Source organism: Scardinius erythrophthalmus (assembly GCF_964197995.2).
Source record: "Scardinius erythrophthalmus genome assembly, chromosome: 1".
In the NCBI taxonomy this organism is placed as follows: Eukaryota; Metazoa; Chordata; class Actinopteri; order Cypriniformes; family Leuciscidae; genus Scardinius; species Scardinius erythrophthalmus.
In genome coordinates, this window is record NC_138221.1 from 49074679 (window position 1) to 49102259 (window position 27581).

The window sequence follows — 27581 nt, forward strand, 5'->3', positions numbered from 1 at the left end:
ATGGAGAGTCCCATGAGGGCCTTTGTCTTAGTATCTCATCTGTGTTTCTAGCGTGTGCTCATAATGGATCAGTGTGTTCCAGCTCTTCCAAGAAACCTGCCAGACATGTACAGTAGGAGTCAGGAGTTTGGACACACCTGCTGTTTCTTTATCATTTCGATTGTCCAAACTACAGCATAATAGTGAGGTCAAAACTATAAAATAACAGAAGTGAAAGCATGAAAATTATGCAGTGGCCATAAATGACTTGTACTGTTTATGTAAAAGAGTCTGACTGTTCTGAATAATTTAACTCGTGCTCATTATCTTTTTAAGTTTGTATCTGTATTTCCTGTAGTCCCTCCCCTACCCTTTTCATGGAACTGAACATTCACACTGATTCATGTTTACAATAGATCTCTTGATAGTACCAGATCAGATGGTAAAACAAGTCTAATAATAACATTAAATAATTAATTTTCTTTTAATGAATTTGATATAATACTATAGTCATCCTAGAATAAGAAACATTTGTTTATGCAAGTTAAAATGATATGAGGGTTAATGTTACTTAAGAGTTTTATTTGTATTTTAACTTGCAAGTAATGTTTATATTTCCCATTCCATGAGTGACAGTGGGATCTATTTATTTATTTATATTTCTTAATATACACTACTGTTCAAATATTTGGGGTTAGTAAGATTTTTTTTTGATGAACTCTCTTATATGCTCACCAAGGCTGTATTTATTTGAACACAAATACAGTAAAAACAATAATAATTTAAAATATAATTATAATTTTCTATTGCAGTATATTAAAGGGGCTATAAGTAAAAATCAGAAACTCTTGTTATTAGCGACACTGGTGGCCGTTAAGTGAACTACAGCCAGGAACTTATTGCTCTTGCTCACACTTGTGCAAACGCAATGAGTCATGCCCTGATATACTCATGGCGAAGTTAATTCTTAGAAGTAAAAAGTTGGAAATGATATACTGATATACTGTTAACGAACATCCAGGCGCCATCCACACTGCTGAGAGCGATGTTTAGATGAATATAAATATGTGCTGCGCTTTCCTCAATAACAACAACAAAAATAAAAGTGGTGAGAAAACAGCGGTTAAGAAAGCATATGATCATAGTGATGTCGATATGTTTGCACAAGCTCTGCAATTCACTGGCATCATGTTGACAGATGAGGTCATTAAAATTACACTGTTATGACAGTTTGAATATAAATTATGTTTGAGACTATAGACTATATAGATCTGGCTATGTGAGACTACAGTTTGAATTAATCCCTTTTCTTTGCATGACACATTGACATTACAGTACAGAGTAGCTCTTTCGGCATTATCCTGAACACTGTACAAGTCAGATCCTTTGGATTTCTTCATATATATATAAAAAAAAAAAAAACAGTTTACAGGCCTTCACAGGCAACCTAGGAAGTCAGGTAATGTCTTGTTTTTAAAGTTTTGTTACAAGCTTATCACACAAATTTCACAAGTATACATTTATTTAGAAAAAATATTACTGACCCCAATCATATGAAAGGTAGTATTGATTTCTATTATGTCAATTTTTCCCACTAATGTTCCTCTTCCTGCAGGGGGAGGAGATCTTCCTGGACATGTTTGAGGATGAGTACAGGAGCATGATGGTAAGCAGCCTTACTAAACGCATAAACTTTTTCTTATTTGCAACTTTACTCTTACTGTCTGTCATAACCTGATCATACAGCAACACATCCTGCTTCTGATGTGAGAGGAAACCTTTATCTATTTGACATTTACTGGATAAGGAGTGGCTACTACATCCTACGTTTATACTGCTTCCTCTTACGAAACATTTTTTTCCTGGTTTTTCCTGGTTCCTTGAAGAAAATTTGTTTAAAAAAGAATTGGCTCATCTAAATTGAAAATATTGTCATTTGCTCATTATTTCCTTCCATGGAACACAAAAGAATAAAAAAATAAATAAAATGCTGTTGGTTGCTCATTTTCCTGCAGTTAAAATTATGTAGAGTGGATCTTTTACAGTAAAAGCCCCACAAACATGCCATAAAATTCCTCCATATGATGTCCTCTATATTATGTATTGAGACCATATGGACCATGAAATGGTATGGATTTAAGTCATATGGTCAACTTTTATGATACTTGTATTTACATTTTATAGCTTGACAACCCCAGTCATCACTGTCATATTGAAAATAGTAGCCAGGATATTCTTTAAAAATTTGCCTTTTGTGTTTCATAGAAAAAAGGTTTGCAATGGAAGTTGGTTTTAAATGTTTTGAAAAATAACTTTCATGTTCACACTGAACCAACAAACCCCCCAACAGGGTGTTCGTCCAGCTAAACTCAAACACCACTTGAATTTGTTGTTTGTTTGTTGGTCTAGCATCAACTAGCCCATTGAGTGATTCATGTTTTTGCTCTTGTTCTTTGTTTATGTGTCATCTGTATGTAGAATAAGCCCCTAAACGTGGAGTATCTTATGATGGATGCCTCCATTTTACTTCCTCCCACTGGCACCCCCCTTACCGGCATTGACTTTGTGAAGCGATTGCCCTGTGGAGATGTCGAGAGGACACGCAGGGTCAGTGATGAACATATATACTCATGCTGAAATGTCTGAGATTAAATTAAATGGGTGGGTCTCGTGGCCTTTTATTAAACATTTTGGCTTCATCTAGAAACTCCCTCAACCTTTTCTCACGATCCATGAATGCATGCGTTTCTTTGCCAGTGTTTGCACCGTTTGTCTTCTGGGAAACATTCCAAAGCATTTTGGAAATGGATTTCATGTGTTTTAGAAATATAACAATACCAGGCTTTCTGCAGGATCAACATTCTTATTATGTGTGTTTGGTGATGCAGCTGTGCTCATGATTGGTCAAATGCACTTCTTGGTTTAGCAAGAACACAATTTAAGCATAAAGAAATTCTTGAAATGGTTGGAAATAACTGTAGAGCTTCTTCTCAGTAAAACTCCTACAGCATTGAATAAGTACTATTAATATATGCATTAATCATTAAGTGAAGAATATAGCAGCGATTTAAGTATTGATATTTTACATTTGTATAAATTACATTGGATTTATACATAAAAAAAACCTTTAGAAAAGCTCTGTTTACTTAAAGGGTTAGTTCACCCAAAAATGTTGTCAGTAATTACTCAACCTCATGTTGTTCCAACCCTGTAAAGGCCCGTTCACACCAAGCACGATAACTATAAAGATAACGATAAAGATAACTATATATGCGTCCGCACCAACGACCGATAACGGTCTTTTTATTCTAAGCACGCGCGCGCCCGGATGATCCAGATCCATTTTAAATGCGCGAGACCTTTAAATTAGAATGGATTCTGATTGGCTGTCAGTGTTTTATCGTTCGACAGCTGGAAAAAATCGTTCTGAAAGTGATCCCTACAATATCGTTCCTCATATCTTTATCGTTATAGTTGTGGTGTGAACTCTGTTATTCTTTAATATGGAGAACGATTTTTAGAATTATATCTTTATCGTTATCTTTATAGTTATCGTGCTTGGTGTGAACGGGCCTTAAGACTTTCTTTCATCTTCGGAACACAAATTAAGATATTTTGATGAAACCTTGATGAAGTAGCTGGCTCATTCCTTCATAGGCTTCCATGTAATCGTTATCTGCCATCCCAGAAAAGTTAGTAAAGACATCGTTAAAATAGTCCAAGTGACTACAGTGGCTCAACCTTAAGTTTATCAAGCGACGAGAATACTTTTTGTACGCAAAAATAAATAAATAACGACTTTATTCAACTATTCATTTTCTTCTATGTGGGCCTCTGAGTGAGTTCACGTTGTGTAACAGCGCAGCGCTTCCCGCCAGCATGATTTTGCAAGGATGATTCCGATTGCTGATTTATAAAAAAAATTCTACAAGAATTTAGAGGCAACTACTGCATTTTAATCACGATTCAAACAATGATGCTACACACATGTAGCATGCACAGTTGATTTCATTTAAATTAGATTTGACTACTTTAACCATTTCCCCGTCATTGACGGAAATTTCTGTAATTTATGAGACAACACTTCCCAGCTATTGACAGAAATTTCCGGCTTTCAGTGTTTTCACTGTTATACGGTAGGGGGCGCTATTTGACATCTTCCGAAAGAGTATTGAATCTCTTGATCAAAACACAGGTGAAGAAGAAGCAGAAACAAGTGATAGCATATGTAAGCAGATACATATGTAAAGTAACGCAATCATCAACATTTAAACAGCATATAAATCAAAACTGCCTAATGTTACAGAGGGAAATATTGACCCAAGGCGAGGTATAGGACTGTGAAGCTTTGGGGGTTTTGATGGACTTGATCTACACTACTTGATCTTGATCATCATTCTGAATCCGATCCAGACCTAGTCTTTGACAAAAACACGATTTTCTCAGCTTTTTGCTCAAAATGTTGCTTTTTTTTGTAACCTACCCACATTCAAGTGTTGATAAAAAAAGAATGCATAAAGCTAGAATAAAACGTTTATTTTTGTTGTCGTTTAAAATCAGAGGGTCTGTTCTTTCTTTTAAAATATTTCATGTTCAGATATTCATACAACAAAATATTCTGGGGGCCATGAAACTTTTGTGAAAAGAATCAAAAACCCCGGTGGTGGCTGGAAATAAAAATAAAAAAAGCTTTGCGAACAGTGAGCTTGCTGTGCCTGGTACAGAATTTTCTCTCCTTGTTGCTTCCATCTTCAGCGTGTCCCCATCTCTGGCCTGTGTTAACGTCCCGTTTATTAATTGCTATAGCAACTTTAATTGTTTTTGTGTGTCCCTGCAGGCTATCCGTGTGTTCTTCATGCTGCGCTCCCTGTCCCTACAGCTGCAGGGTGAACCAGAAACTCAACTTCCTCTCACCCGACCGGAGGATCTCATCAAGACTGACGATGTGCTTGACCTCAGTAAGGCCTTTAGAATCACAGAAACCTGATGCAACACTCTACAAATGAGTCTATCTTTGGCCCTGCCAAAAAAGATTTTTACTTGCCAAACAGCAATACAAATATTTTCTTTCTTAGCATTTATGCAATATCATAATCTGCTTTTGTGATTTATAGCTGAAATCTAATAAATCCTACATCACTTATAACATCCTGTCTTAGCTTTAAGTTCCTGTCTTAACACCACCAATTTTCATGTGAATCTTTGCGATAGCTTGATAACTAACTTCCACAGCTGTGTGATTCACATAAACTGAATTGTGTGCCAACTCATTTTTCAGTGGTATCAGATAAAGTGCAGTTAGATGAAGATAAAATGGCAGCCCTTTGCTTGATTCTTTTAATAGAAAAAGAACATGTCGATATATTTCTTGTGAACTGTGACCATCTTCTTGGTTTTGAGTTCCATGTTATGACCTTCCTCGTTGTATCTCACACTCAGTCACAGTGTTTACCACACATGAAATCACACTTGTCGCCTATGCACCTCTTTCATGCAATGCAATCTGTGGGTTTGTACTGTTAACCGATTCTCATTTCACCCCTGATGTGTTGCATGGAAGCCCCTTGTTTCAGCTCCTCTAGCTCAGTTCTTCTGTCCAGGTGTCCTGGTTAACTCAGGCCCTCTCACTTTGACAGGTAAGAGGGGGTGTGTGCAAGCTAACTGACTCAGACCTTCCACTGTTACCTAGGCCTTTGCTAGAGCTGGTGCAGCCGTTGTGGGCAGCAGCCTTGAGCTCTTCCAGTATATCTCATGTCTAACAGTAAGGCTGCTTGAGAAGCACCTACAGGCTGGGTCAGAGAGTGGGCAGAATGGGCCCTGGAAGTGTGAGCAGGTGGGAGGAAGCTCAGATTTGGCTGCCAAATCAACCCACTACTGCTTCCTGTCTCACAGCCGTTTGCGCATAAAAGGGTTAATGCACAAGCCGTGACATCTGGATGACTGTTTGCGTTGTAGGTTTGAACCGGTTGATTCACTAGAATTCACAAATGTGGTAGAGCAATATTCATTTCAAAGAGAATATTGGTCAAATAAGGTCAGAGAGATGATAATTTTAAGTCTGTTAGTCTGGCATTGAACTTGGTTATTTAAGTACAGTGTGGTCCAAATGTCATGAGATTACATTGAAAATCGGGGATTCAAAGTCTAAAATTTAAATGTGCAATGAATAAAGTTCTTTGTTTTGAAAATGTCAAAATCCAAAAAATGAATAACTTTGATTCAGATTAAATCAAATCATTCAGATGAATTTGTGTACTATTTCTTTGTTTTGAAACGTTTCAAAATCCTAAAAACAAGTCATTTGAATCTAATGAATCATTCAGACGGAAGTTGTGAACCATTTCTGTGTTTTGAAATATTCTAAATGCTCAGAATGAATCATTTTGATTTAGAAGGAATTCAGTGAATCATTCAGAAAAATTGGTAAACCATTTCTTTATTCAAAATCCTAGAAACCTTAAATAAGACATATTTAAGATTTTGCACTCCCATTTGTAGGTCACTAATCATCAAATTTGTGACAATAAATTTGGATCATTCTCAAATCATTCTTAAATCCTGCTGGATAACATTTTATACAAATCTTTAGAGTTCATGCAGCATTTTCTCTAGTGGTTTCAAACTTTTGGACCCCCACTGTATGTCTATAAAGCATTTGACCACATAAAATCTCTCTAATTTTCCTATCTGGAAAATCTCTTGTACAGCCCCTACTTAACAGTAACTGCTGTTTACAGCTGGCATGTCTTGCAACCTCATGATTTGTGATAACATTGGCCTTTTGATGTACTTTTCAATGTGAATCCTGGAATAGCTCATCAGTGAGTGGATGAGACGGTCAGACAGATTGGCAGACAGATCAGAGACAGTCAGACAGATAGACAGACAGATCGACCTGAGAAACTGACATGCTACTGATCTGTGTTATTTTTAGATGTGCAGGAAATGATGCATACATACAACACCATAGAAGCATCACAGTGCATTGTGTGAACTTGCATGAATCCTTGCTGAATATTTTCCACTCTTTGCTGTCAGTTTTTTTTAACACATTAACTGAAAGACCTACAACCACATGTTCTTCTGTATTTTTTGTTCTTCTTGCTTCTTTTTTTGCATGCATACACATAATGATTAATTCACATGACATATGAACACTTTCTGTGGAAGTTCTCAGAAAAAATGTCACACCTTAAGTCACATGGTATTTTGCATGTAACACCCCACCCCCACTTTAGTTGAGAGCAGATATCTTTTCTATTAATGGGATATTAATAAAATGCGCATGCACATTACATTTACTCTTGAAGTTAAACAGGATGTAACTGTCCTGAGTCTATTGATGATTTCAGTTGGTGGTCTGGATGGTCTGATTTGGTTACTCATATACATGCGGGGTTAAAGTGAGTTTTTGACTGTTGCAAAAATGTGTTCTGTGTGAATGTCCCCTTAATATTTGACTTTTACATCATGATTCATGAAAGACCTTGAAATATCAGGTAATGTTAATATGGCAGGCATATATATATGTGTGTGTGTGTGTGTGTGTGTATATATGTATTTATGTATATATATATATATGTATTTATGTATATATATATATATGTATATATATATATAAATTGTAAAATTAGTTATTTTATATTTTAATAATATTTCACAATATTACTGTTTTTGTTTTTTGTTTTTTTTATTCAAATAAATGCAGCTTTGGTGAGCATAAGAGACTTCTTTTTAAAAACTTTTTTTTTTTTTTTTTTTATGTACCGATCCCAAACTTTTGAACGGTAGTGTGTGTGTGTATATAACACTAGTGCAAATGTTTGGTTTGTTAGGAAATTGTTCTTTTTATAATATTATTTTCAATTAATCCGTAAAAATCAAATTGATCTGAATGATTCTTTTAGATTTGTTGAATCAAAATGATTTTTACAATAGTAATCACAATTATCAACTATTAATAATCAACATTAAAAAAATCTTTGAAAACATCTTAAAAGTATCAGAAGAGTTAATAAATGTACAGAATGTAGTAGATATCATGGTTCTGTTTTGCTTATTAACTTATTTTGTTGGTTATATTGCCTCGTGATATCAATTAGTGAGGGAATTCTTTTGATGAAGGTCATTTTAATGGACTGGTCAAACTGGTTCCCAAATGTTTCTGAATGATTCATTAGATTTGGTCTGAATCAGTCAAAATGTTTTTAGTTTTTTTATAAAGTCACCCAGTTTCCACATAATAACCATGTTATTTATAAGCACTGAAGCTCATGCTCTCTGTTCGGTTTCCTATTTTAAAATACAATTTTATAATGAATCAACCAACATTTTTGACTACCCGTGAAGTGCATCCCGAGTTCATTATGGTGTGCAGTGTGCATTATGGTATTTGTGACTTTAAAAATGCAGAACTACTGAGCCTCAGCTGTCTGATTAACAAGTCAAACTGTAACTGCATGGAAGTGGGTATTCCTTGGAATAACAGCAGATAATTTTCCCCAGCAGCAATATAATTCTTTGTCATCACAGTTGGCTATGCGTTAAAAGGAAGAGCAGCCCTTGCTCTTTCAGTTCTGAAGTAATTCCTCAACCCATCAGTGTGACTTCTAAGGAAGTGCAGAGCACAAAGAGAAACTGGTACCAAGTCATAGTACCTCAGTTGTGACGATGCTGTTTCAGTTATTAGTACTTCAGTTGGTCTGAAACCTACTTCAAACGTTCATGACCTACCTCCCTTATTTACCCCTCCCCTTCTTCCTTCACCTACTTCTCCGCCCACCCATGAAGCTGCGATATACTGTGTTGGTCATGACTCATTGGAGTGTTTTTGAAAACTCCCGCATGAGTGCAGTCTGATTTCATGCCAGGTCTTTTTAATATGATTAAATTCACTCAGCACTGACATTTTCTTAACACTTTGTAATAGGAAATGCATGACTATATTAAAATGTGCCAGTCCTTATGTTTTAAGCGAAATAGATTAAATGGAATTGAAATTAAATTTTAATGCTAAATGCTTAATGCATGTGATCAGAGGCTACTAATAGAATGTGGTATTGTGTGTGAGGCAGATCTGGACTTGTATATTTGGTGAAATTTTTCATCTGAGTTTGTTTTAATAGCTTGAAGTGGTTGCACAGTGTGAACTTTGACCTTTATGACTTGTTTTACTGATTTATGAAAGTTTATTGAAGGACCCTTGGTATTAACTATCCATTATTTATTTAACCGTAAACAAAAGTGTTTTTTGTCCTTTTTCTCTTCTAGATAACAGCGATCTTATTGCTTGCATGGTAGTGAGTAAAGATGGGGTTCAAGCTCAGCGCTTCCTGGCTGTTGATGTGTACCAGATGAGTCTTGTGGAACCGGATTCAAAGCGTCTTGGCTGGGGTGTTGTCAAGTTTGCCGGCCTTCTGCAGGTCTGCTTCATTTCCACTCCTACACTGCAAACATGACGCTCAAACAAAAAAATACACTTTTGCCACATTCTTGTCAAGACTGTGATGTTTATGCTCAGAAGTGAAGTCCTCTGTCAGATTTTGAAGTTAATGCATGTACCAAAGGAAGGTATTTAAGGGCTCGTCTCGAAAACCAATTTAAAAAAATCTCCGAAGGGGCCGATCACACCTAACACTTACCATCACACAGAGCCGTGCGCTGCGTTTTTTATGTTGCTAGGCAACCACTGAAAAAGCTGTCCTGTCAGTCAAGTAAACGTCAAATCTTCCGTGCCTTTTATTAACTTTATTTACTTTCTGTTAACATTGTGGTTGTTATGGTTCGTGAAGTCATTAAGCTCCTGGTAACCCGCGAGAGCACCACAAGTTTATCCTCCATCGCACTCTCCGGGCGTTCAAGCAACTGTAGCTTTCATCACTAAAATGGAAGGCCCGCCTCTCCATTCATTGTTGCTTTTTTTTTTTTTCAACTTCAAAAACGTGAGGCGCAGCAGGCGCATAAACAGCGCGCAGAACGCTCGCTGCCATATGAAACCAATTGAAAATAGGCGCCTCTCACTGCAAAAAAACGCGTCAGGTGTGATCGGCCCCTAAATTGGCTGTTCTGAGTTGCAGAAATGCATTTATACTGCCCTGAACAAAGTGCCCCAATTTGAAAGCGAGATCAGTTAATATAATTAATTAGGTAATGCATGTGTTGCATCATAACCCTTTGGGTGTGTCCAGCCAACTTAATATTTATGAGTAAAGCCTCAGAGGATTTGTAAACTACATTAAAATGTAATCAACACTTTATATTAACTTTCAATAATATCATTATATATTATTTTATATAACAGATTACTAATTAAATTACATTCAAATAGTTTTTTAACTAGCAAAAGAATGTCATGAACTTTGATTTAATTATTTTATGAATTAAGTAATGATACTGACATTACTTAATTTTAATATGGGGACATGAGTGTTCATAAACTATTCCAAGCAACCCATACGTGTGAAATACCTTTAAACCAGCTGTTAAGCACCCTACCTTACATAAATGTGATAACAGGTGAAATCAAATGAACTGTAATAACAAAATGAAATTAGCACATTAAAATTGTCACTTTGTGTATCACGTGATATTTTCAGTTAAAACTGATTAATGCTAGCCTGTTAATACCAGACTCTGCTACTTCGCTTTGCTTCGTAGAGAGATTCTGGAGTTCCGTAATAGAAAAACGTTTTCTTTACCGCCTGGGGGCTCTAGTCTGAAGCTTAAAATCATTGGTTACCCGTAAGCCAATCACATAACGTTTGGTTATGGCGTGTGTTATGCGCATGCTCAGCCGCATCTAACTTCCACTGTAAACACATGTATGATGCGAAAACAAAACCATCGAGCGAAATACCGGAGTGAACATGGCTGTGAACGACTTTTGCAGATTATGTGAAGTAAATCTACGCATCCACCACGGTACAATCAGCGTCTACGTCACGGCTCTCAGCCCGCCCTCTGTTCGTTGATTGGCCGGCTGTTTTCAGGCCGGAGGAAAACGGAAAGCTATGACGCTGTCTCAGACTGAGTACAGAAGCGAAATGAAATTGAGCGGAAGTACGAAGTCTGACGTAGTCAGGCTAGATTAGTGCTGCATTTTTTAACAAAATTAATCATAATTAGGCATTTTACAAATTGTTCTTTTTAGGAAGGCTTGGTCTTTAGTGACACCATTCAGCTTTTTGTTAGCAACAATTATGACATTATTTGCAGCTAAATTATTATTGTGAGATGCAAGGAGTCATAACAAGTCATGTTATAGACATGTTAAGACAGTGTTATAGGAACGCCCAGAGAAAAAAAAATAAAGCAAATGCAAATAAGTAAAATAAAATGAAAACAATAAAATACAAATTATATACTTTAAAATGCTTTTTGCATTTTTAGTCTTAAGGTGATGATACACAGGGCAACTTTTTGAGCAATGTTGCTGGGCAATCTTGATGAGCGATTGTTGCTTGGGCACTTTCCCGTTGAAAATGGGAAATCAATTTCTATCTGTATAATTTAGATCGGTCGTGGGCCCTGTGTCTTATCTGGTTGCCCGTTGACGGCAACATTGCCCAGCAACATTGCTCAAAAAGTTGCCCTGTGTATCATCACCTTTAGAAACCAAACTTCCTGCATAAATTGATGACTCAATTTTAATCTGCATATGTTCACAGGACATGCAGGTTTCAGGAGTAGAAGACGACAGCAGGGCTCTGAACATCATCATACACAAGCCCACGTCTAACCCTCATGCCAAGCCTGTGCCCATCCTGCAGGCTAACTTCATCTTTGCAGACCATATTCGCTGCATCATCGCCAAACAGCGACTAGCCAAGGGCCGTATCCAGGCCAGGCGCATGAAAATGCAGAGGATTGCAGGTCAGGCCTTCGCTGCTTTTTAACTGTTAACTGCCTTGAAGACAAAGCCATAAACTATTTTTTCTACTGCAGCTCGTATCTGTTTATAAATGATACTTTCTCAGACCTCCCAGCTGTTTTGCAACAACACAACAGCTGGGACTTTAGTTATACTTTAACAGGCCTGAATAACATTTCAAATGAATGGATGCCAGGTGCCTTACAGTGAACTGTGCCAATTCCCAGAGACATGGAATTTCCCTTTAACTTGGATTTTTTACATTTAATGCTTGCTTTAGAAATGCTTGCTAGGGGAAAAATCTGTTAATCAAGCCGCTTTCCCACTGTCGAGCCAGGGCTAACAGAAGTGGACATTAGGTCTTCACGTACAGACTTAAAACTCCAGCATCGATGTCTGACCAATGATTAATGATAAAAATAAAAGTTAGGATGACAGTAATTTATTTATTTATGTCAGTAGTGCACCTCAATCAAACTGGTATTTATCATTATTTCAGATAAAAAGAGAATACATACTTATTGCGTCGTTTATTTGTGATCACAGGAATGCACAAAACCACTCTGATAGGGCTTTTAAGTCCAAAGACTTATCAATTAAAATATGATATGTTTATGTCACATTTACAAAGAATGAGCATTTCTATTAGATTTCTATTAGGATGTTTAAGCGCTGTCTTCCGTCTCACTATACTTCCGTCTGATCCTTTCAGCCAGAGCAATAGAGGGAGTTTACCGGTGTATATGTAATTTAATACATATGCGGATGCAGATGTCTGGTATCAGCAAATGCACAGGGAAAAGACAGATGTAATATGAAACCTAATAAATACATAATTATAATCATATATGATTTGTTCTAAAATCATATATATGATATGATATGACGTTCTTCACGCGTGGTCCCTGGTATTTTCATAAGTATACTGCAAGTTTATTATGACAATGATATGCATAAGTAGCCTTTAGCATGACAGAAATATATTTCTGATCAGAATCCCCATCAGATCGCAATCAGAAGTTATCTCAGACACTTGCTGGTGCGTTTTGAGTTTAAACTTGAGGTTAAACGTTAAATGTTGAGGTTAGCTGGTAGCCTATTATGATTACATGGGAAATAAGCAGCGGTGTTGACCCTCTCCTGACTCAGGTAAACCCCACCTTTGTTCATAACCACTCCTCAAGCCCCAGTTGGCACGCTTTGGACCAAGGTATTCTGCGGGCCAAAAACCCTGGCCATTTGGCCCCGAGGAAGCCCACACCAGGCCCGGTCAAGCCCTAGAAGTGACAGTGGAAGGGCGACTGGCACTGGTACGCACTAGCACGCTTTTGGCCCGACAGTGGAAACGTGGCTCATGTCTCAATCACTTCTTCTTTATTTTGCTTATGTTCTCTTTGTTTCCCCTTACTTACATAAACATTCATCCTCCAGCTCTATTGGACCTTCCTGTTCAGCCTTCCACAGAGGTGCTGGGCTTTAGCCAACCATCTGTTACATCATCTCTGCCTTTCCGCTTCTATGACCAGTCCAGACGCGGCCCAGCCTTCGCCTCTGTAGATAAAGTTCCAGGTAAATGTGTGAACGATTATGAGGAAATCACAGAAGATTAAAGAGATAGTTTTATAAAAAAAAATGTCCTGGCTCTTCCAAGCTTTATAATGGCAGTGAATGGAGGATGAGATTTTGAAGCCCAAAAAAGTGCATCCATTCATGATAAAAGTAAATCCATATGGCTCTTAATAAAGGCCCTCTGAAGCGATGTGTTTGTGTAAGAAAAACATCAATATTTAAAACTTAATCAACTGAAATAACTAGCTTCCGATAGATGGCCAAATCCACCGGTGCTGTTATCCACCGGTGCATATTTTCTGTGGAAAAAAATTAATACTTTAATTAAGCAAGATTGCATAAAATCGATTAAAATAGTTTCGAAAGATAATGTAAATGCCTTTACTATTCAAAAAAAGTTTTTTAAGTAAAGAATCCGTTTTCAACATTGATAATAATCAGAAACAGGGCCGGAGTGGGGCCACTTTTCAGCCCGGGAGTTTCAGGCCCAAGACCAGCCCACTTTTTCCATGGTGGAATTCCAAATTAGCACTTTTTCCAAATTGGATAAATGAAGCAACAGTTCAGCTCTTACTATTGTGTAGTTTGTATTAATACCATGGTTCAACAAATAATGTAAAGGTTAAATAATAATTCACTTAGACTTTATAAGAAGCAATTGCGACTTTATTTCACGCAACTCTGACTTTATAACACACAATTGCGACTTTATTTCATGCAATTCTGACTTTATATCTCGGAATTCTGACTTTATATCTCGCAATTCTGAATTTTAATTCTCACAATTCTGACTTTATATCTTGCAATTCTGATTTTATAACACGCAATTGCGACTTTATTTCACGCAATTCTGAGAAATAAAGTCAGAATTGCAAAATGTAAACTCTTTGTGAGATAAAAAGTCGCAATTATCTTTTAAAATGTTTTATTCTGTGGCGGAAACAAGCTTCCATACCTCTTCCTCCCATCCATCCTCCCTGACGCGTACCGTTACGGTAGGACAGGTGTCGTGCCGAAAAGTGATAGTCTGCCGAAAATTGATTGCATTATTTATTGCAATAAGTAGAGGCTTCAATCATTTTGTTTTAAGTAGAATACTGCATTTTATGGGTTGTTTTCGACATTTAAAGGTATTTTAACAGGTAAAAAGGGCTGGATTGGTTGGTACACAGCAGGTAAAATAATGCAGAGTCATAAGGATAATTGCAAAAGAGATAATGTCTTTATTTTATATATAGCTCAGCAGTAAGTCATGCTATTATAGGCTACAGTCCAAATATAAACACGTATTCCATCGGCAACAACAGGCTTCTATTATTTCCTATAATCATGTAAATGTCATACCTGATTAAGCTATAAACTGCAAACACTTATTTGGCCACAATTGTTATTATTATGTTAAAAGAAATGTTAAAGTAACACAGACCTTTGCTATTACCACGGACATAAAGTAATGGTTATTTGCACGTTATGTCTGTTTGATCCAGCTGTAGACTTAAAGAGACTGTGCGCAATCAATTTTCGGCGGACCATCACTTTTCGGCACGACACTTGTCCAGCCTACCTGAGAAAACGTTTTGGAAACGACGGGCTATGGACCCAACCAACTCTATAGGAGGGGAGGGGAGAACTCCCTCACATGGTACAACCCATGTAGAGGCTGCTGCGCGCTGCGGTGTCAGAATGCGGAACGTGTGTAGCCTAATGTAACTAACGTGACAAATGTAAAAAATAAATAAAAAATCCTCGACCGGCCCAAAAGTGAAGCCTGATTCTCCCGATTACCCACCCCGGGCCTGATCAGAAAAGTTTCTTGAGCACCAAATCAGATAATATTAGAATGATTTCTGAAGGATCATGTGACACTGAAGACTGGAGTACCATCACAGGCTCCATTACATATTTATACATCATTTTATGTATAAAGTATAAATTAAATGTAAGAGTTATTTGAACTTACAGCTATACCTTGGAGTATATTATTGCTGAAGTTAATTTAAAAAAAAATCTGTTATTGTAGGTTTTTGAGCAAGCTGCTGCGTAATTTAAAGGTATCAAAAACGCGTTCAGATAACTGTAATCTTTCTGGATGACATGGTTGGTAGATGAGTTGTCTTAATATGAAATTTATATTTTCATAAATTTATATTTATAACAACATCAGAGGTTCCTGTTTGATATATTTGTTAAGCTATATTTAATATGTTGTGAAACATTTACCTCCTTTGCATTTTTTGTTTCTAAAAGGGACATGCTCACTCTCTTTGTGGAGATTTGCACAGAAACGTTAATAATTTTCTGAAAAATTGCACATCCTAATTTTGTTTTCCCCAGAATTTCTCTATTGCTTCAAGTTACAGTTCTGTTTTGTCTGAGGTTTCTAGGTAACGCTTCCTCTCCCCCAGCTGTGATTTTGAGCTGTCAGTATGCAGCCCTTATTTAGACTTTTGGTTCCAGACCAGTGGGTAATTCACCAAGTGATGTGATGACTATACATATATATATATAATATTAACACCCATCAAATGCTGGTGAAATCCACTGTGGCGGGTTACGCATATCAACACACTAGCCAATTTGGTGGGTTATGATTCATAATTTATGTTCTATCACTTGTGCTATCAGACCCCTTCTCCTAAAAGGTGCCTCAAACATTAGAAAAGCAACACGTAAACTGAGATGCACACTGAAAGAAAGTTAAAAATTCTAACTAGGGCTGTTTTCGACTAAGGATTTTCATAGTCGAATCTGATTCGTTAGATTTTGCCATAGTCGACTGATAGTCGAACCTTTTTTTTTTTTTTTTTTTTTTTTAGATAGCAGCTAGATTTTTTCCATTTCAAACAAAAGAGCTAAAAAACACATATATATCACACATATATCATAACATTTCATAAACATGAGGAGCAATATGAGAGAGAAATTTGGTGATGGTTGTTTAGGTACATTAAATCACGTAAAGCTTTTTCACGCCCATGAGAACCGCGTGGAGTCAACTCACAGCCGCTCCGCAGCCCTGCTGAAAATGTGAAGCAGAAACGCTTAATATCAGATAACGTCCATAATAATTGGACTCTGGGTTCGATTTTTTGACCATTTTCAGTGGTTATGAGGAGCAACATGAGAGGGGAATTTGGTAATCGTTGTTTAGGTACATTAAACAATGTAAAGCTTTTTAACGCACATGGGAACCGTGTGGAGTCAACTCACAGCCGCTCCGCAGCCCTGCTGAAATGTGAAGCAGAAACGCTTAATATCAGATAACGTCCATAATAATTGGACTCTGGGTTCGATTTTTTTTTTTATCATTTTAAGTGGTTATGTGGAGCAACATAAGAGGGGAATTTGGTAATCATTGTTTAGGTACATTAAACCATGTAAAGCTTTTTAACGCACATGAGAACCGTGTGGAGTCAACTCACAGCCGCTCCGCAGCCCTGCTGGAAACGTGAAGCAGGTTTTTGAATACATTTTTATTTATTTACATTAGTAAGCTACAGGACATCGTCTTTCAAAACATGACCTGAAAAAATAAAATAAAAATGGTACCCAGCCCTTCTGAAAATGCGAATGCGTCTCTGTCCCCAGCACATTTCAAACCAAACTGACGCCCATGTATTCGACTATGAGGTTCATAGTCGAATCAGACCTCTCCGAATCGAATCGTCGAATCCTTGACTATTAGAAGTCAGCCCTAATTCTAACACATTGTTTTCTATGACTGTATGCACACTGGTGGCACAACGGCGGCCGTGTACAACTACGACTTACTCACAATAGTTTTCAATTAAAATACAATGATTTTGGACAAATATATGTATTTACTGACTTCACCCTAGAATATTGTGTATTGTGCATTTTTCAGAAACAGGTTTGTTTTTGTGGCTTGAATAAATATGCTTCATATAGAGAAATAATATTGATCACAATTTTCTTTTCGCTGTTTTTTCAAATACCTTAATTCAATCTCATTGACACCACTTTGTTCATTCTTGAAGTGAACTTTTGCCTGTATTGTTGTGATTTACTGTTTTGGACTGCCTCCTTGAACTTGAACGCGAGTACAGAAAATGAAGCCTGTCTGCTGTGCGACCGGTTAACGCTCCACCAGAGCCCTAGGAGACAATTAACCCATTCTCATAAATGCCACATGTCCAAGACTTTTGGGCAAAAAGCACCCTGTCTTTATGGCTATGTGCAGGTAAACTTATAGCAGTTATAAGAGAAGTCACAGAGAATTTAGTTTTTATTTCCGTTTTATTTCATTTGAATGGCATCCGCAAAAAAGTATTGACTGTTGTAAAGCTAAAATCAATTCAACGATTCAGAATCTGATTTAATAATAAATATAGTTCAATTTAAACAGTGACTTTGTTAATCTGATATTTATGTTTTAGCTAGTGGAAGTTCTGAATGACTGGTAACTTAAAAATGTAGTAGCCAAATTGGCTGATGAGTGACAGTTAATTTCAAATCCTGTTTAAATTGGTAGGACAATGAAACTGAAACACTGGCAATTAGTGTTGGAGGTTTCACACCTATATATGCACGGCCTGGCGGCTAATCTTCAGTGATTTTACTTTCCATCGGTAAGATCAGAGTGTGAAGGTTGAGTTAGCAGAGCAATAGCACAGCTGTACATAAAATATTGCAATCCACACAACATAATGGGAGACATATCAGAGTTCAAAAGAGGACAAATTGTTGGTGCTTGTCTCGCTGGCTCATCTGTGACCAGGACAGCAAGTCTTTGTGGTGTATGGAGAACTATGGTATCCCACCACAAAGGACACGAACCAAATCCAACAGGAGTAACTGTCGACTCAATAGGAAGCTCCCTGAAGGGGGTGTCCAGGTATTAACCCGGATTATATTAAAAAGACATAAAAACACAGCTGCCCAACTCACTGCAGAATTAAGGGGCTGTTTACACAACACCGTTTTTTAACTAAAAACTTAAAACTGCGTTTTGGCCGTTCATTTACACGACAACAGCGTTTTGGGTGCCTGGAACTTTTGAAAACAGGTTTCATTGTGCAAGTGTCTCAGCGTATACAACAAAAACGGCAATCTCTGAACAGTGTTGTCATGCACATGCGTATTACGTGTTCAGTCTGTGGTGTTTCTTCATCATCTAATGCCCTGGCAGCAGAATACATAGTTTTTAGTCGTTTTCACGTATCCGTGTGAATGGGGATCATTTGATGGTGTTGTCTGTACGAGGAAAACTCAAAGGAAAAACTTCTCCCTTTTAAGCATATCGTTGTCATATTAATCTACCCCTAATGTGCACCTGAACTCTCCTGTTGAAATATTTTTGAGCCACTTTGGGGTATTTTGGAGGAGCAAGTCACAAAACGTTTCCTCCACCAGCATCAAATAGTTGACCTGGTCAGCACTTGCATCTGTCATTCCCAAGATGAATTGATGCTGAATTCCCCCCCCCCCCCCAACCCCCTAAAAGCCCCCTCGCTACAAAGAGGAAATCTCTCAATATTTACAAAATGTATCGATACTTTCAGATTTGAGTAGGATTGTGATGCTCTTAATTTCACAAAAGTTAGTTCTCTGTTTAGGGAAACAGATGACTAATAGCTGTCTCTCAGTCCCTTTTGATGACGTGTTGTTGGTTCAGGTAAAAGAGATTGTGGTTCCCAGAACTCTTGGTGTCATGCCAAGTGTTTGAAAAAACCTTGACCTGTTCTTTGCCTGCCAGTGGATCACTTTAAGGTTGTTCTCATTTGTACCAAAATTTAGGAATCTAATCTGACTAGTGTTTCAGTTATCAGCAAATAAAGGTGTGTATTTGTTTGTGCTTTATTTTTATCTCTTTTTTTAAATTTAGTTTGAAAACCCGCACCTGTTCTATCAACTAAGCCACAGTTCCTGCTTGTTTTTATCAGTAAAACAAGTTTAATATTGAAAGTATCGCACTGATTTGTCTGTCAGTGTCTTAGCGATCTATATGTGACCATGTGTTTTGTTTTCCAGGTTTTGCAGTTGCTCATGTTGCCCAGCACAACCCCACATCAACTTCTTTCACCTCACCACCTTCTAGTGGCCCCACCGGCCCCTGTGACTTTGTCACATCCAGCAGCGCATCCACACACACCGCAACACAGAGTCAAACAGGTAAAACACACAATTACACACATTCCACTCACTCTCTACTTTTGCTCAACCACCCCATTTTACTATCAACTGCTTTTACTGAAAAACCAAAACACTTCACGCAAATGCTACGACACAGCCTCCTCTAAATCTAAGCACCTCCACATGTGTATCAGGTTTGCAAAGAAGCAGATTGCATAATCATTTTTGTTTTCTCACATAGTAGATCAGACTACATAGACTAATGATATCCACGGTAAAAAAAAAATTAAAACCATTATTTATTTTCCTTTGTATATTTCCAGCAAACAGTGCTGGTCATTGTGTCTCGCATCATCATATGTCTTTCTGTCAGTCAGTCAGTCAGTCACCAAATAAAGACAGTGATCTTGATTATGTTACGCAAGTTTAACACTAGGTATGCATTTCCACAGATCTGGAATAAGATTGGAGTTCTTGAGTTAATAATTGCATTGCGACTTACATTTATGCTTTCAGGGTAGATATTTTATCAGTTTCTTTCTGCATTCCCTGGGAATTGGCATTCCTAGTGCTAATGCTTTACGGTTTGAGCTACAGGAATTTAAATTCTTGAATTGCAATTTATTATGATTGTGCAATCCCTAAAAAACATTTTATTAAAGGCAGCATGACAAGGAAGTTGAAATAGTCTTTTCTTCCCTATTCCCTCAGTGAAACGGCTTCTGGAATGAGAAAAAAAATGTAGGGTGGGATTTTAAACTCTGTCCCAGTAGCTTTTACAGTGTCAGTTTTATAGTCACACCCCTGTAAATGAAGATTTTAAACTGCTGCAGCAGTATTATTGCTGTATGATTAAAGCCCCATTCATAATAACGGCAATAACTATGAATATAAAGTTTGAATAATCATTCTTGAGAATAGGGAAGTCCACACCACATCTATAGCAGTTACGATATTATTGGGAATCGCCTCAGCTGATGAATGTTAAAAACATTGACAGCCAATCAGAATCCGTCCGACTTAAGAGAGCACAAGCATTTAAAGTGTCAGACGATATAACTGCAGCACGTGCTTCTAAGAGACAGATCGTTATTCTTGCGTTGGTGTGGACACTAATATAGTCATCTTCATATTTATCGTTCCTGGTGTGAAAGGACCTTAAGGGTTAGTTCACCCAAAAATGAAAATTCTGTCAGTAATGACTCACCCTCATGTTGTTCCAACCCCGTAAGACCTTTGTTCATCTTCGGAACACAAATTAAGATATTTTTGATTAAAACTACGCAAAAACACTACGAGGCCCAGAGAGAAATGAATAGTAGAATAAAGTCGTTATTTTTGTTTGTTTTTGCGCACAAAAAGTATTCTCGTCGCTTGATAAACTTAAGATTGAGCCACTGGAGGAGTCACTTGGACTATATTAACGATCTCTTTAATAACTTTTCTGGGCCATCAAGTTTCAATCCCTTAGAAGTCTATGGAGGAGTGAGACAGCGCTCTGATTTCATCAAAAATATCTTAATTTGTGTTCCGAAGATGAACAAAAGTCTTACAGGGTTGGAACAACATGAGGGTGAGTAATTACTGACAGAATTTTCATTTTTGGGTGAACTAACCCTTTAAGACTCGTGTTTCTATACTCTTCTATACCTTCAAAGTCTCACAGCTCATACAATCCAATTCTTTGCTAATTCAAGTGCATGTATGCATGATTGAATGTGTATATACATGTAATTACATGTTCTTTCCACTTCATCCTTTTGAGCACTTGTCAGCTAGCCAATTTGGGCACATTTAGAAAGAAATTCTATGGTAAGCAATGGTCAAGTAGATCTTTCAGTGGAAGACTATTTTACAACTGTTAAATGTTCCCCTTAAGGGTCTCTCAGGAATTAAAGGAATAGTTCACTTCAAAATGAAACTTCTGTCATCATTGACTCACCCTAAAGTTGTTTCAAACCAGTATGAATTTGTATCTTCTGCTGAACTCAAAGGAAGATATTTTGAAGAATGTCAGTAACCAGACAGTTGATACCCCTTTGTCATTTTTTTCCTACTATTGAAGTCAATAGGATACAACAACTAACTGGTTTACCAACATTCTTCAAAATATCTTCCTTTGTGTTCAGCAGAAGATAGAAATTCATACAGGTTTGAAACAACTTGAGGGTGAGTAAATGATGACAATGTTCCTTTTGAAGTGAACTAATCCTTTAATGTGTTTGCTGGGTATAGAACAAGGGTCCCTGAGAGACTTTGTTCACCTCTAAAGTTCTGTGTAGCCATTGGCTGCTTTATCTCGCTCTCTGCCTCCCACGCTGCATTTCTGAGCGGAGCACTGGTGGTCGGGTATGGTTTTGGAAAAACCTGAAAGCTCAAAAAGTGTTCACACCACAAGAGACCAGGAACCAATCATTTGGCTGATTCTCTGAACAGAGGAGTGGAGTATTGTGGCCTCTGTGAAGTCTCCTACAGATTTCTTTCTTGTGGCGGGGGCGTTTAACTAATACGGTCATGGGCTTTTTTTTGTTTCTTTCACTATGTATCTCTGTTCCTTTTACACTCTGAATCACTATAATGATCTGTTTTGAAATACAGTGACCTTTTGGGGTTTGTCTGAAGTGAAACTGTCCATATTTAATAATTTAATAATAAATACAAATTGGACGAAGTCACATGAAAAAGTTGTTTCAATAAGGGCCACTGTCACAAACAACATAGTGCAGCAGTGTGAGCTGACCACATTCACTGTTTGTTAACGCCTCGTGGGGCGGTACATCTTTGAAGAGAAGTTCTTAGAAACAGAAGCGGCGGTAGCAGATGACGTATTGTTTTGAAGGTGTGGATTTGTGGTGAGACTGACATCGATTTCTTCCTCGGTACACGTCTGTTATGACAGAGACGGTGTAGTGTAAGTGTGGTTGCACGTATGCAACCTGCATAGAGTTAAAGTCAACAAGAAATTCAAATTGACCGTTTTTGCCTTCTTAAAACATGTTCTTGGTCTTATTGTGCACATTTCATGAGTGTGCATGTTATTCCAAGTAAAATAAATTTGCAGTGTATCAAAATGTAATAAAAATGTTCTGCCTCTCATTTGTATTTGCTCATAACAAAAGTAAATTTGATTTTGAAGGGTGATTTAAGTTGACTCTACTAAATTTTATTTGTGCCCCTTTTCCTCTTTTATGAGACAGCTAGGTATAGGGAAGAGTCACAAAATCATTGGGAGAGAGAGGAGGAATAGGATCAAGATATTTTTCATGCTAGACTCAAACCCAGATCACCTGCATGAGCACCAAGGCTAAACATTTTCTGAGCTAGAGTGCTAGCCAATGAGATATAGAGTTAAAATCAAGCTGTCACCATAATCTTGCTGTGTTTCCCTATGTAGGTGTAAAATAGCGCGCTTTGCTTGTAATGCTAATTGATAATATCCTTTTGGTGTAGGTTTTGCTCCATGCACCCTTCAGATTAGATGCTGTAAATAATGTCTGTAGGATGCGTTCTGATCTGTCCCTCTGTTCTCTAGTCAGGTCTGGCAGGGAAGGCCGAAGGTGCGTGTTTTCTCTGTCAGAGGATGACAGGCACGGTGGAGAATGGGTTTAGAGCTCCAGGCAGACGTAACAGGCATGTCCGTGTGACGCTTTTATGTAGATTGACCATGCAGAGTGGCCCCCTTAGTTTCCAGTGACTGGCATTGTGCTACTAAAAACTAAAGGTGTGTGTGTGTGTGTGTGTGTGTGTGTGTGTGTGTGTGTGTGTGTGTGTGTGTGTGTGTGTGTGTGTGTGTGTGTGTGTGTGTGTGTGTGTGTGTGTGTGTGTGTGTGTGTGTGTGTGTGTGTGTGTGTTCAAACATCATTGTAGAAACTGTGAAACTTCTCTTTAGAAGCGCATGGTATTAGCAAGCTGATGACATCCAAAGACTCTATGAATTAATGCCACCCTAGATCCTGTTTTTCAGCCCTTCGCTATTTTTATTGTTCATCTTTTCACTTCCATGGCTCTCTGCCATTCAGGTTCCTCTTTTTACATTCATATAATTATTTTTGGCAGACATCCATCTATCTATATGTCTGTCTGCCTGTCTGCTTTTCTACTATCTAGCCATCTATCAATCCAACCAACTATCCATTTATCTGTCGGTCTATCTAGCCATCTATCTATTATTTGACCTATCTAGGTCAGATAGAACGTTTTTCCCTCTACCTTTCTTCCTGCCTATCAATGTATCTAGCCATCTATCAATCCATCCTGTCTGTCAATCATCTCAGCAGAACTTATTATCTCACACATTTAGCTATCACAGCACACACACAGTTTACACACATTACAAACAACCTTACAAAGCTAACATTCTCCTCCTCCACACTCTCTGCATTACTGCCTTTGACTTGTTTGCCTTTTCAGTATGAATAGATGTTTCTGCATGTGTGTAACACCCAACTCCTCCATAAGTAAGGAGAGGCTTGTTGCGGGATTAACCAACCCTGTTCTCCCTGTTTCAGGACTTTCCCTGGCGCCCAGCCTCACCCCTGCACCACAACCAACCATCTCCCTCCTGTCTAACAATGATGCCGAAACGCTGAGTGTGGACTCCTTGACCCTGCTGCCCCCCGCCGACCCGCCTCGCCTGCGCTCCTTCAGCACCCAGTCCTCCGTCCAGGATGCGGATGAGATGATTTCTGCTGGCCAAACGGAGGATGACCGCATGGTAGAGGTAGACGCACAGTCTCAAGACGACAGGAAGGATATTCCAGTCATACCAGAGGAAGATGAGGCATCTCCTGAGTCTGGGCATTTGCTTAGTGAAGAAACTGAGGATCTGACGAAGGTTCAGAGGGAGGTACCTATGACTCAGCCCGAGACAGACCAAGAGGACAACCCAGACCTGGAGGAGGAGACCGCGATAGACTGATATGATGTCTAGCGCTACTAAAACTAAAATGTAATACAGAAATTAGGGCCAGGTTACTAAAGCAAGAATTGCATGTTCTATTGATTACTCAATGTGAGCATGACCGATTCTGGTTTGCAGATGCTTTCAGCTTTAGTGATTCGGGCCCTCAATTGTATCTGTGTAGTTGCCGACTGTTTCAACACAGCGGTTAACAATACTTCTCTTCACATCAAGACCATGATGCATTTCAGAGGAAAACGGCACTCTCAGAACAATGACATTATTGTTCATCACGAGTGCTGCTTAAAGCACAGTCTTTTTTCTGTCGTGCATTATTCTTTCTGCTCTGGTGCTGAGGTGTTCCAGCTGTTTCTCTGCATGTGTGAGTGTTTTGTGATTGTGTGCGACTGTTCGAGTGTGTGTGCGTATGGTTTTATGATGCTGAGCAGACGGAGAGAAGGGCGTGTTCGTATAAATATATATCTGAGTGGGTTGGTGGGGATTGCCCGCTTGATTTTACCAGTCTTAACACTGAGGAATGTACAAAGACTTCTGGGTCTATCCAGCGGTGCTCTTTTTTTCTGAAGGTTTATTTCATTTTGGTTGAACATTCATTTGCACTTCAATGGTGTTTTTTTTTTTTAAAGCCCTTTTGTGTCATTCTTTGGAGATGGTAAGGAACAGATAAAGTATGTGCTTAAAATGGCCTGTTTTAATTCAGTGTATTTAAGATCATTTAACTCGTGAACTCTTGCTCAGTTTTGGCAGTGTAGGAGGTTCATCCAACCATTCACTCTTGCTCCACCAAGCCTATTTGTATAAAAAATGCTGACTCGCTTTTGTCAGTCACGTTCTAAAGTGAGTTGTTTTTTTTTTCATCAGGTGAACAAACCTGATGTAATCGAGTTTCATTCCTGAGCGTTTATGTCACTGCCGTACCTTCATGCGTCTGCTTTCTTTCTGGAAGATTCTGCAATCTGCCGACACAGGATAAATATGCCTGTTTTCGTTCGTACAGTTACGTCGTTAAGTATTTCGAGGTGTTCTCTTCCTTGTTTTTAAGGCTGAGGCGAGTTTCCCATGTTGTTTTTTTTTTTTTTTTTTTTAGGTGCGTTTTAATGTTCATTAACACTTAATATTCTAGAGGTCATCAAGAGCTTGTGCTGGACACACTTAATCAAAGCTGGGTATGATGTATTTGTGGTTTCGTTTTACTTTGGTGTGTAATAACAGTCAAGACTCATTTATTTCACTTACAGATTAAAGTAGTTGGACTACCTTCACTAATAGACAGAAATGGAATATAAATTTTTGGTTTATAGAAAGCAGCACATAGAAAGGATCCTCACGCTCTTGCGGTGTGGCACAGATGCAAATGTGTGGTAATCGTGACTGGGCGCTTTTCTCTTTAATGAAACGCACTCACACGCTTTATCAACGGAGTTGGTAAAATATGACCTTTTAAAGCAATACAATTCTGCATATATCAGTATTTTGAGGTTAAATTCATTGTCGAAAAGGAGACGCAGAGGGCATCATAGTTTGTACACAGTGTAAAGATTTGTTTTGATCTAATGTTATAACTAATTACCAAGTCATGCAATAAATTATTCTGATGTACATTTCCGTTGTCTTACCTTTTTTTATATTTCAATTAAGTTTTATGAAGAAGCTGCATTTTATTAAACATTAATCTGCCATGTCCCCCCACACTGTGTTTATCTTTGGTAGTAAATCTGTCAAAATACATGTGTAAATTTCCTGTTCTGGTGAAATATCAACAAGTCTAAGTGAAGTTCCCGATAGTCATCATTTCCTAGAATAGGTGGGCTTCTCTGTGCTTGGGTCTCTCTCTGGGGATGATAGAGGGGAACTGGAATCCAGTTCTTGTGATATGGTTTATTTAAAATAAAGATTATACATAAATATAAATAACATTTTTGGAACTAAGCGTGCAAATTTTTTATTACTGTGATGACATTTCGTGAAATCCACATTCCTGTGGGAGGGGAAATTGCTAATATGGAAATAAACTGTGAGGTTATTTTCTTTCTTACTGTGTAAAGTGGGCTGCTTATTAGGATGTTATTCCATTTTCCATGCAATCGTAATAAACACTCCCAGAATATGAAGGGGGTTTTTCATTGTTTGTCCGGAAACCAGTGATGGATCTGTGCAATACTGAGAAAACTGCATCTAAGTATACTCTTTTCCCCAGAGACTTTGCATTAAGTTGGCCCCTACACTCACTTCCTACATTTAACGTTTTTTAAGCAGAGATGTTTACAATTAGTGAACAAATACGTAATTCAAGGGTCCCACTTCTTCTTATCAGCAGATCCTCTTCAACTGAAAATGAATGTCATGCAGTAATATGCTGTGAAACGCTTTCAGTTCACCTTCGATAAGCGTTTCTGTGAAAAAAATAGGCTGCGATGGTCATCACAAATATGTTGGTTTTCCATAAAAGCATCCGTTGAATGAATCAGCGTGGCTTCTGTCTCCAGTGCGGTTCCTCTGGTCTGAGAAACAGGTTGATATGAAATTTATTAAGAGCAACTATAAATGGATGTGCGCAGGCTGAAGTCTCATGAGAGTCTTATTGGCGGGTTCCCCAGAGGTCTCGTTCCAGGAGCTTGTGCTGATAGTGTCTCATGCCTTCTGCTGAAAGCAGCCTCAGGGGTGATATTTCTAAAGAACACGCTCACTAACTTGTGGTTTGCATTACACGGCATGTGCCTGAGAGGAGCCATATGACTTGCCACAATACAGCAGCCTGTATTTCACTGTAAATAGATGAGATGGCAAGATTGTTGCGGGTGCTACATTGCAAAGCCATTATAATTACTGATGTTTAGAGTTATTTGATTTCACATTTTATTTTTCACCTATCACCTAGATTTAAATGTGATTTTTGGGGGCAAACTAGTCGCCAACCCCTCTTAATGTGATTCCCCATCATTTACTCTCCCTAATGTTGTTCCAAACCTGTATGAGTTTCTGCTGAACACAAAAGAAGATATTTTGAAGAATACGGGTAACCAAACAGTTGATGTGCCACATTGACTTCCATTGTATGGAGAAGTCATTGGGGCCCATCAACTGTCTGGTTACCAAAAGTCTTCTTTTGTGTTCAGCAGAAGAAAGAAACTCGTGCAGGTTTGGTGCAAC

At 38.0% G+C, this 27581-nt stretch overlaps 1 protein-coding gene across 3 annotated transcripts in view; it reads left to right on the forward strand.

Moving 5' to 3' along the window:
• Nucleotides 1–26031, forward strand: part of clec16a (C-type lectin domain containing 16A) — a 61323-nt gene extending 35292 nt beyond the window's left edge. For 2 of the 3 annotated variants that reach the window (XM_081384526.1, XM_081384527.1), the window contains exons 16-23: nt 1595–1645; nt 2458–2586; nt 4817–4937; nt 9250–9401; nt 11646–11850; nt 13280–13417; nt 19409–19549; nt 24019–26030. In XM_081384526.1, the coding sequence (XP_081240652.1) occupies nt 1595–1645; nt 2458–2586; nt 4817–4937; nt 9250–9401; nt 11646–11850; nt 13280–13417; nt 19409–19549; nt 24019–24428 (1347 nt within the window). In that variant the 3' untranslated portion in view covers nt 24429–26030. Of the gene's footprint in view, nt 1–1594; nt 1646–2457; nt 2587–4816; nt 4938–9249; nt 9402–11645; nt 11851–13279; nt 13418–19408; nt 19550–24018 lie in introns of all 3 variants that reach the window. The other variant, XM_081384528.1, reaches the window with a different exon arrangement.
• Nucleotides 26032–27581: the final 1550 nt, after the last annotated feature.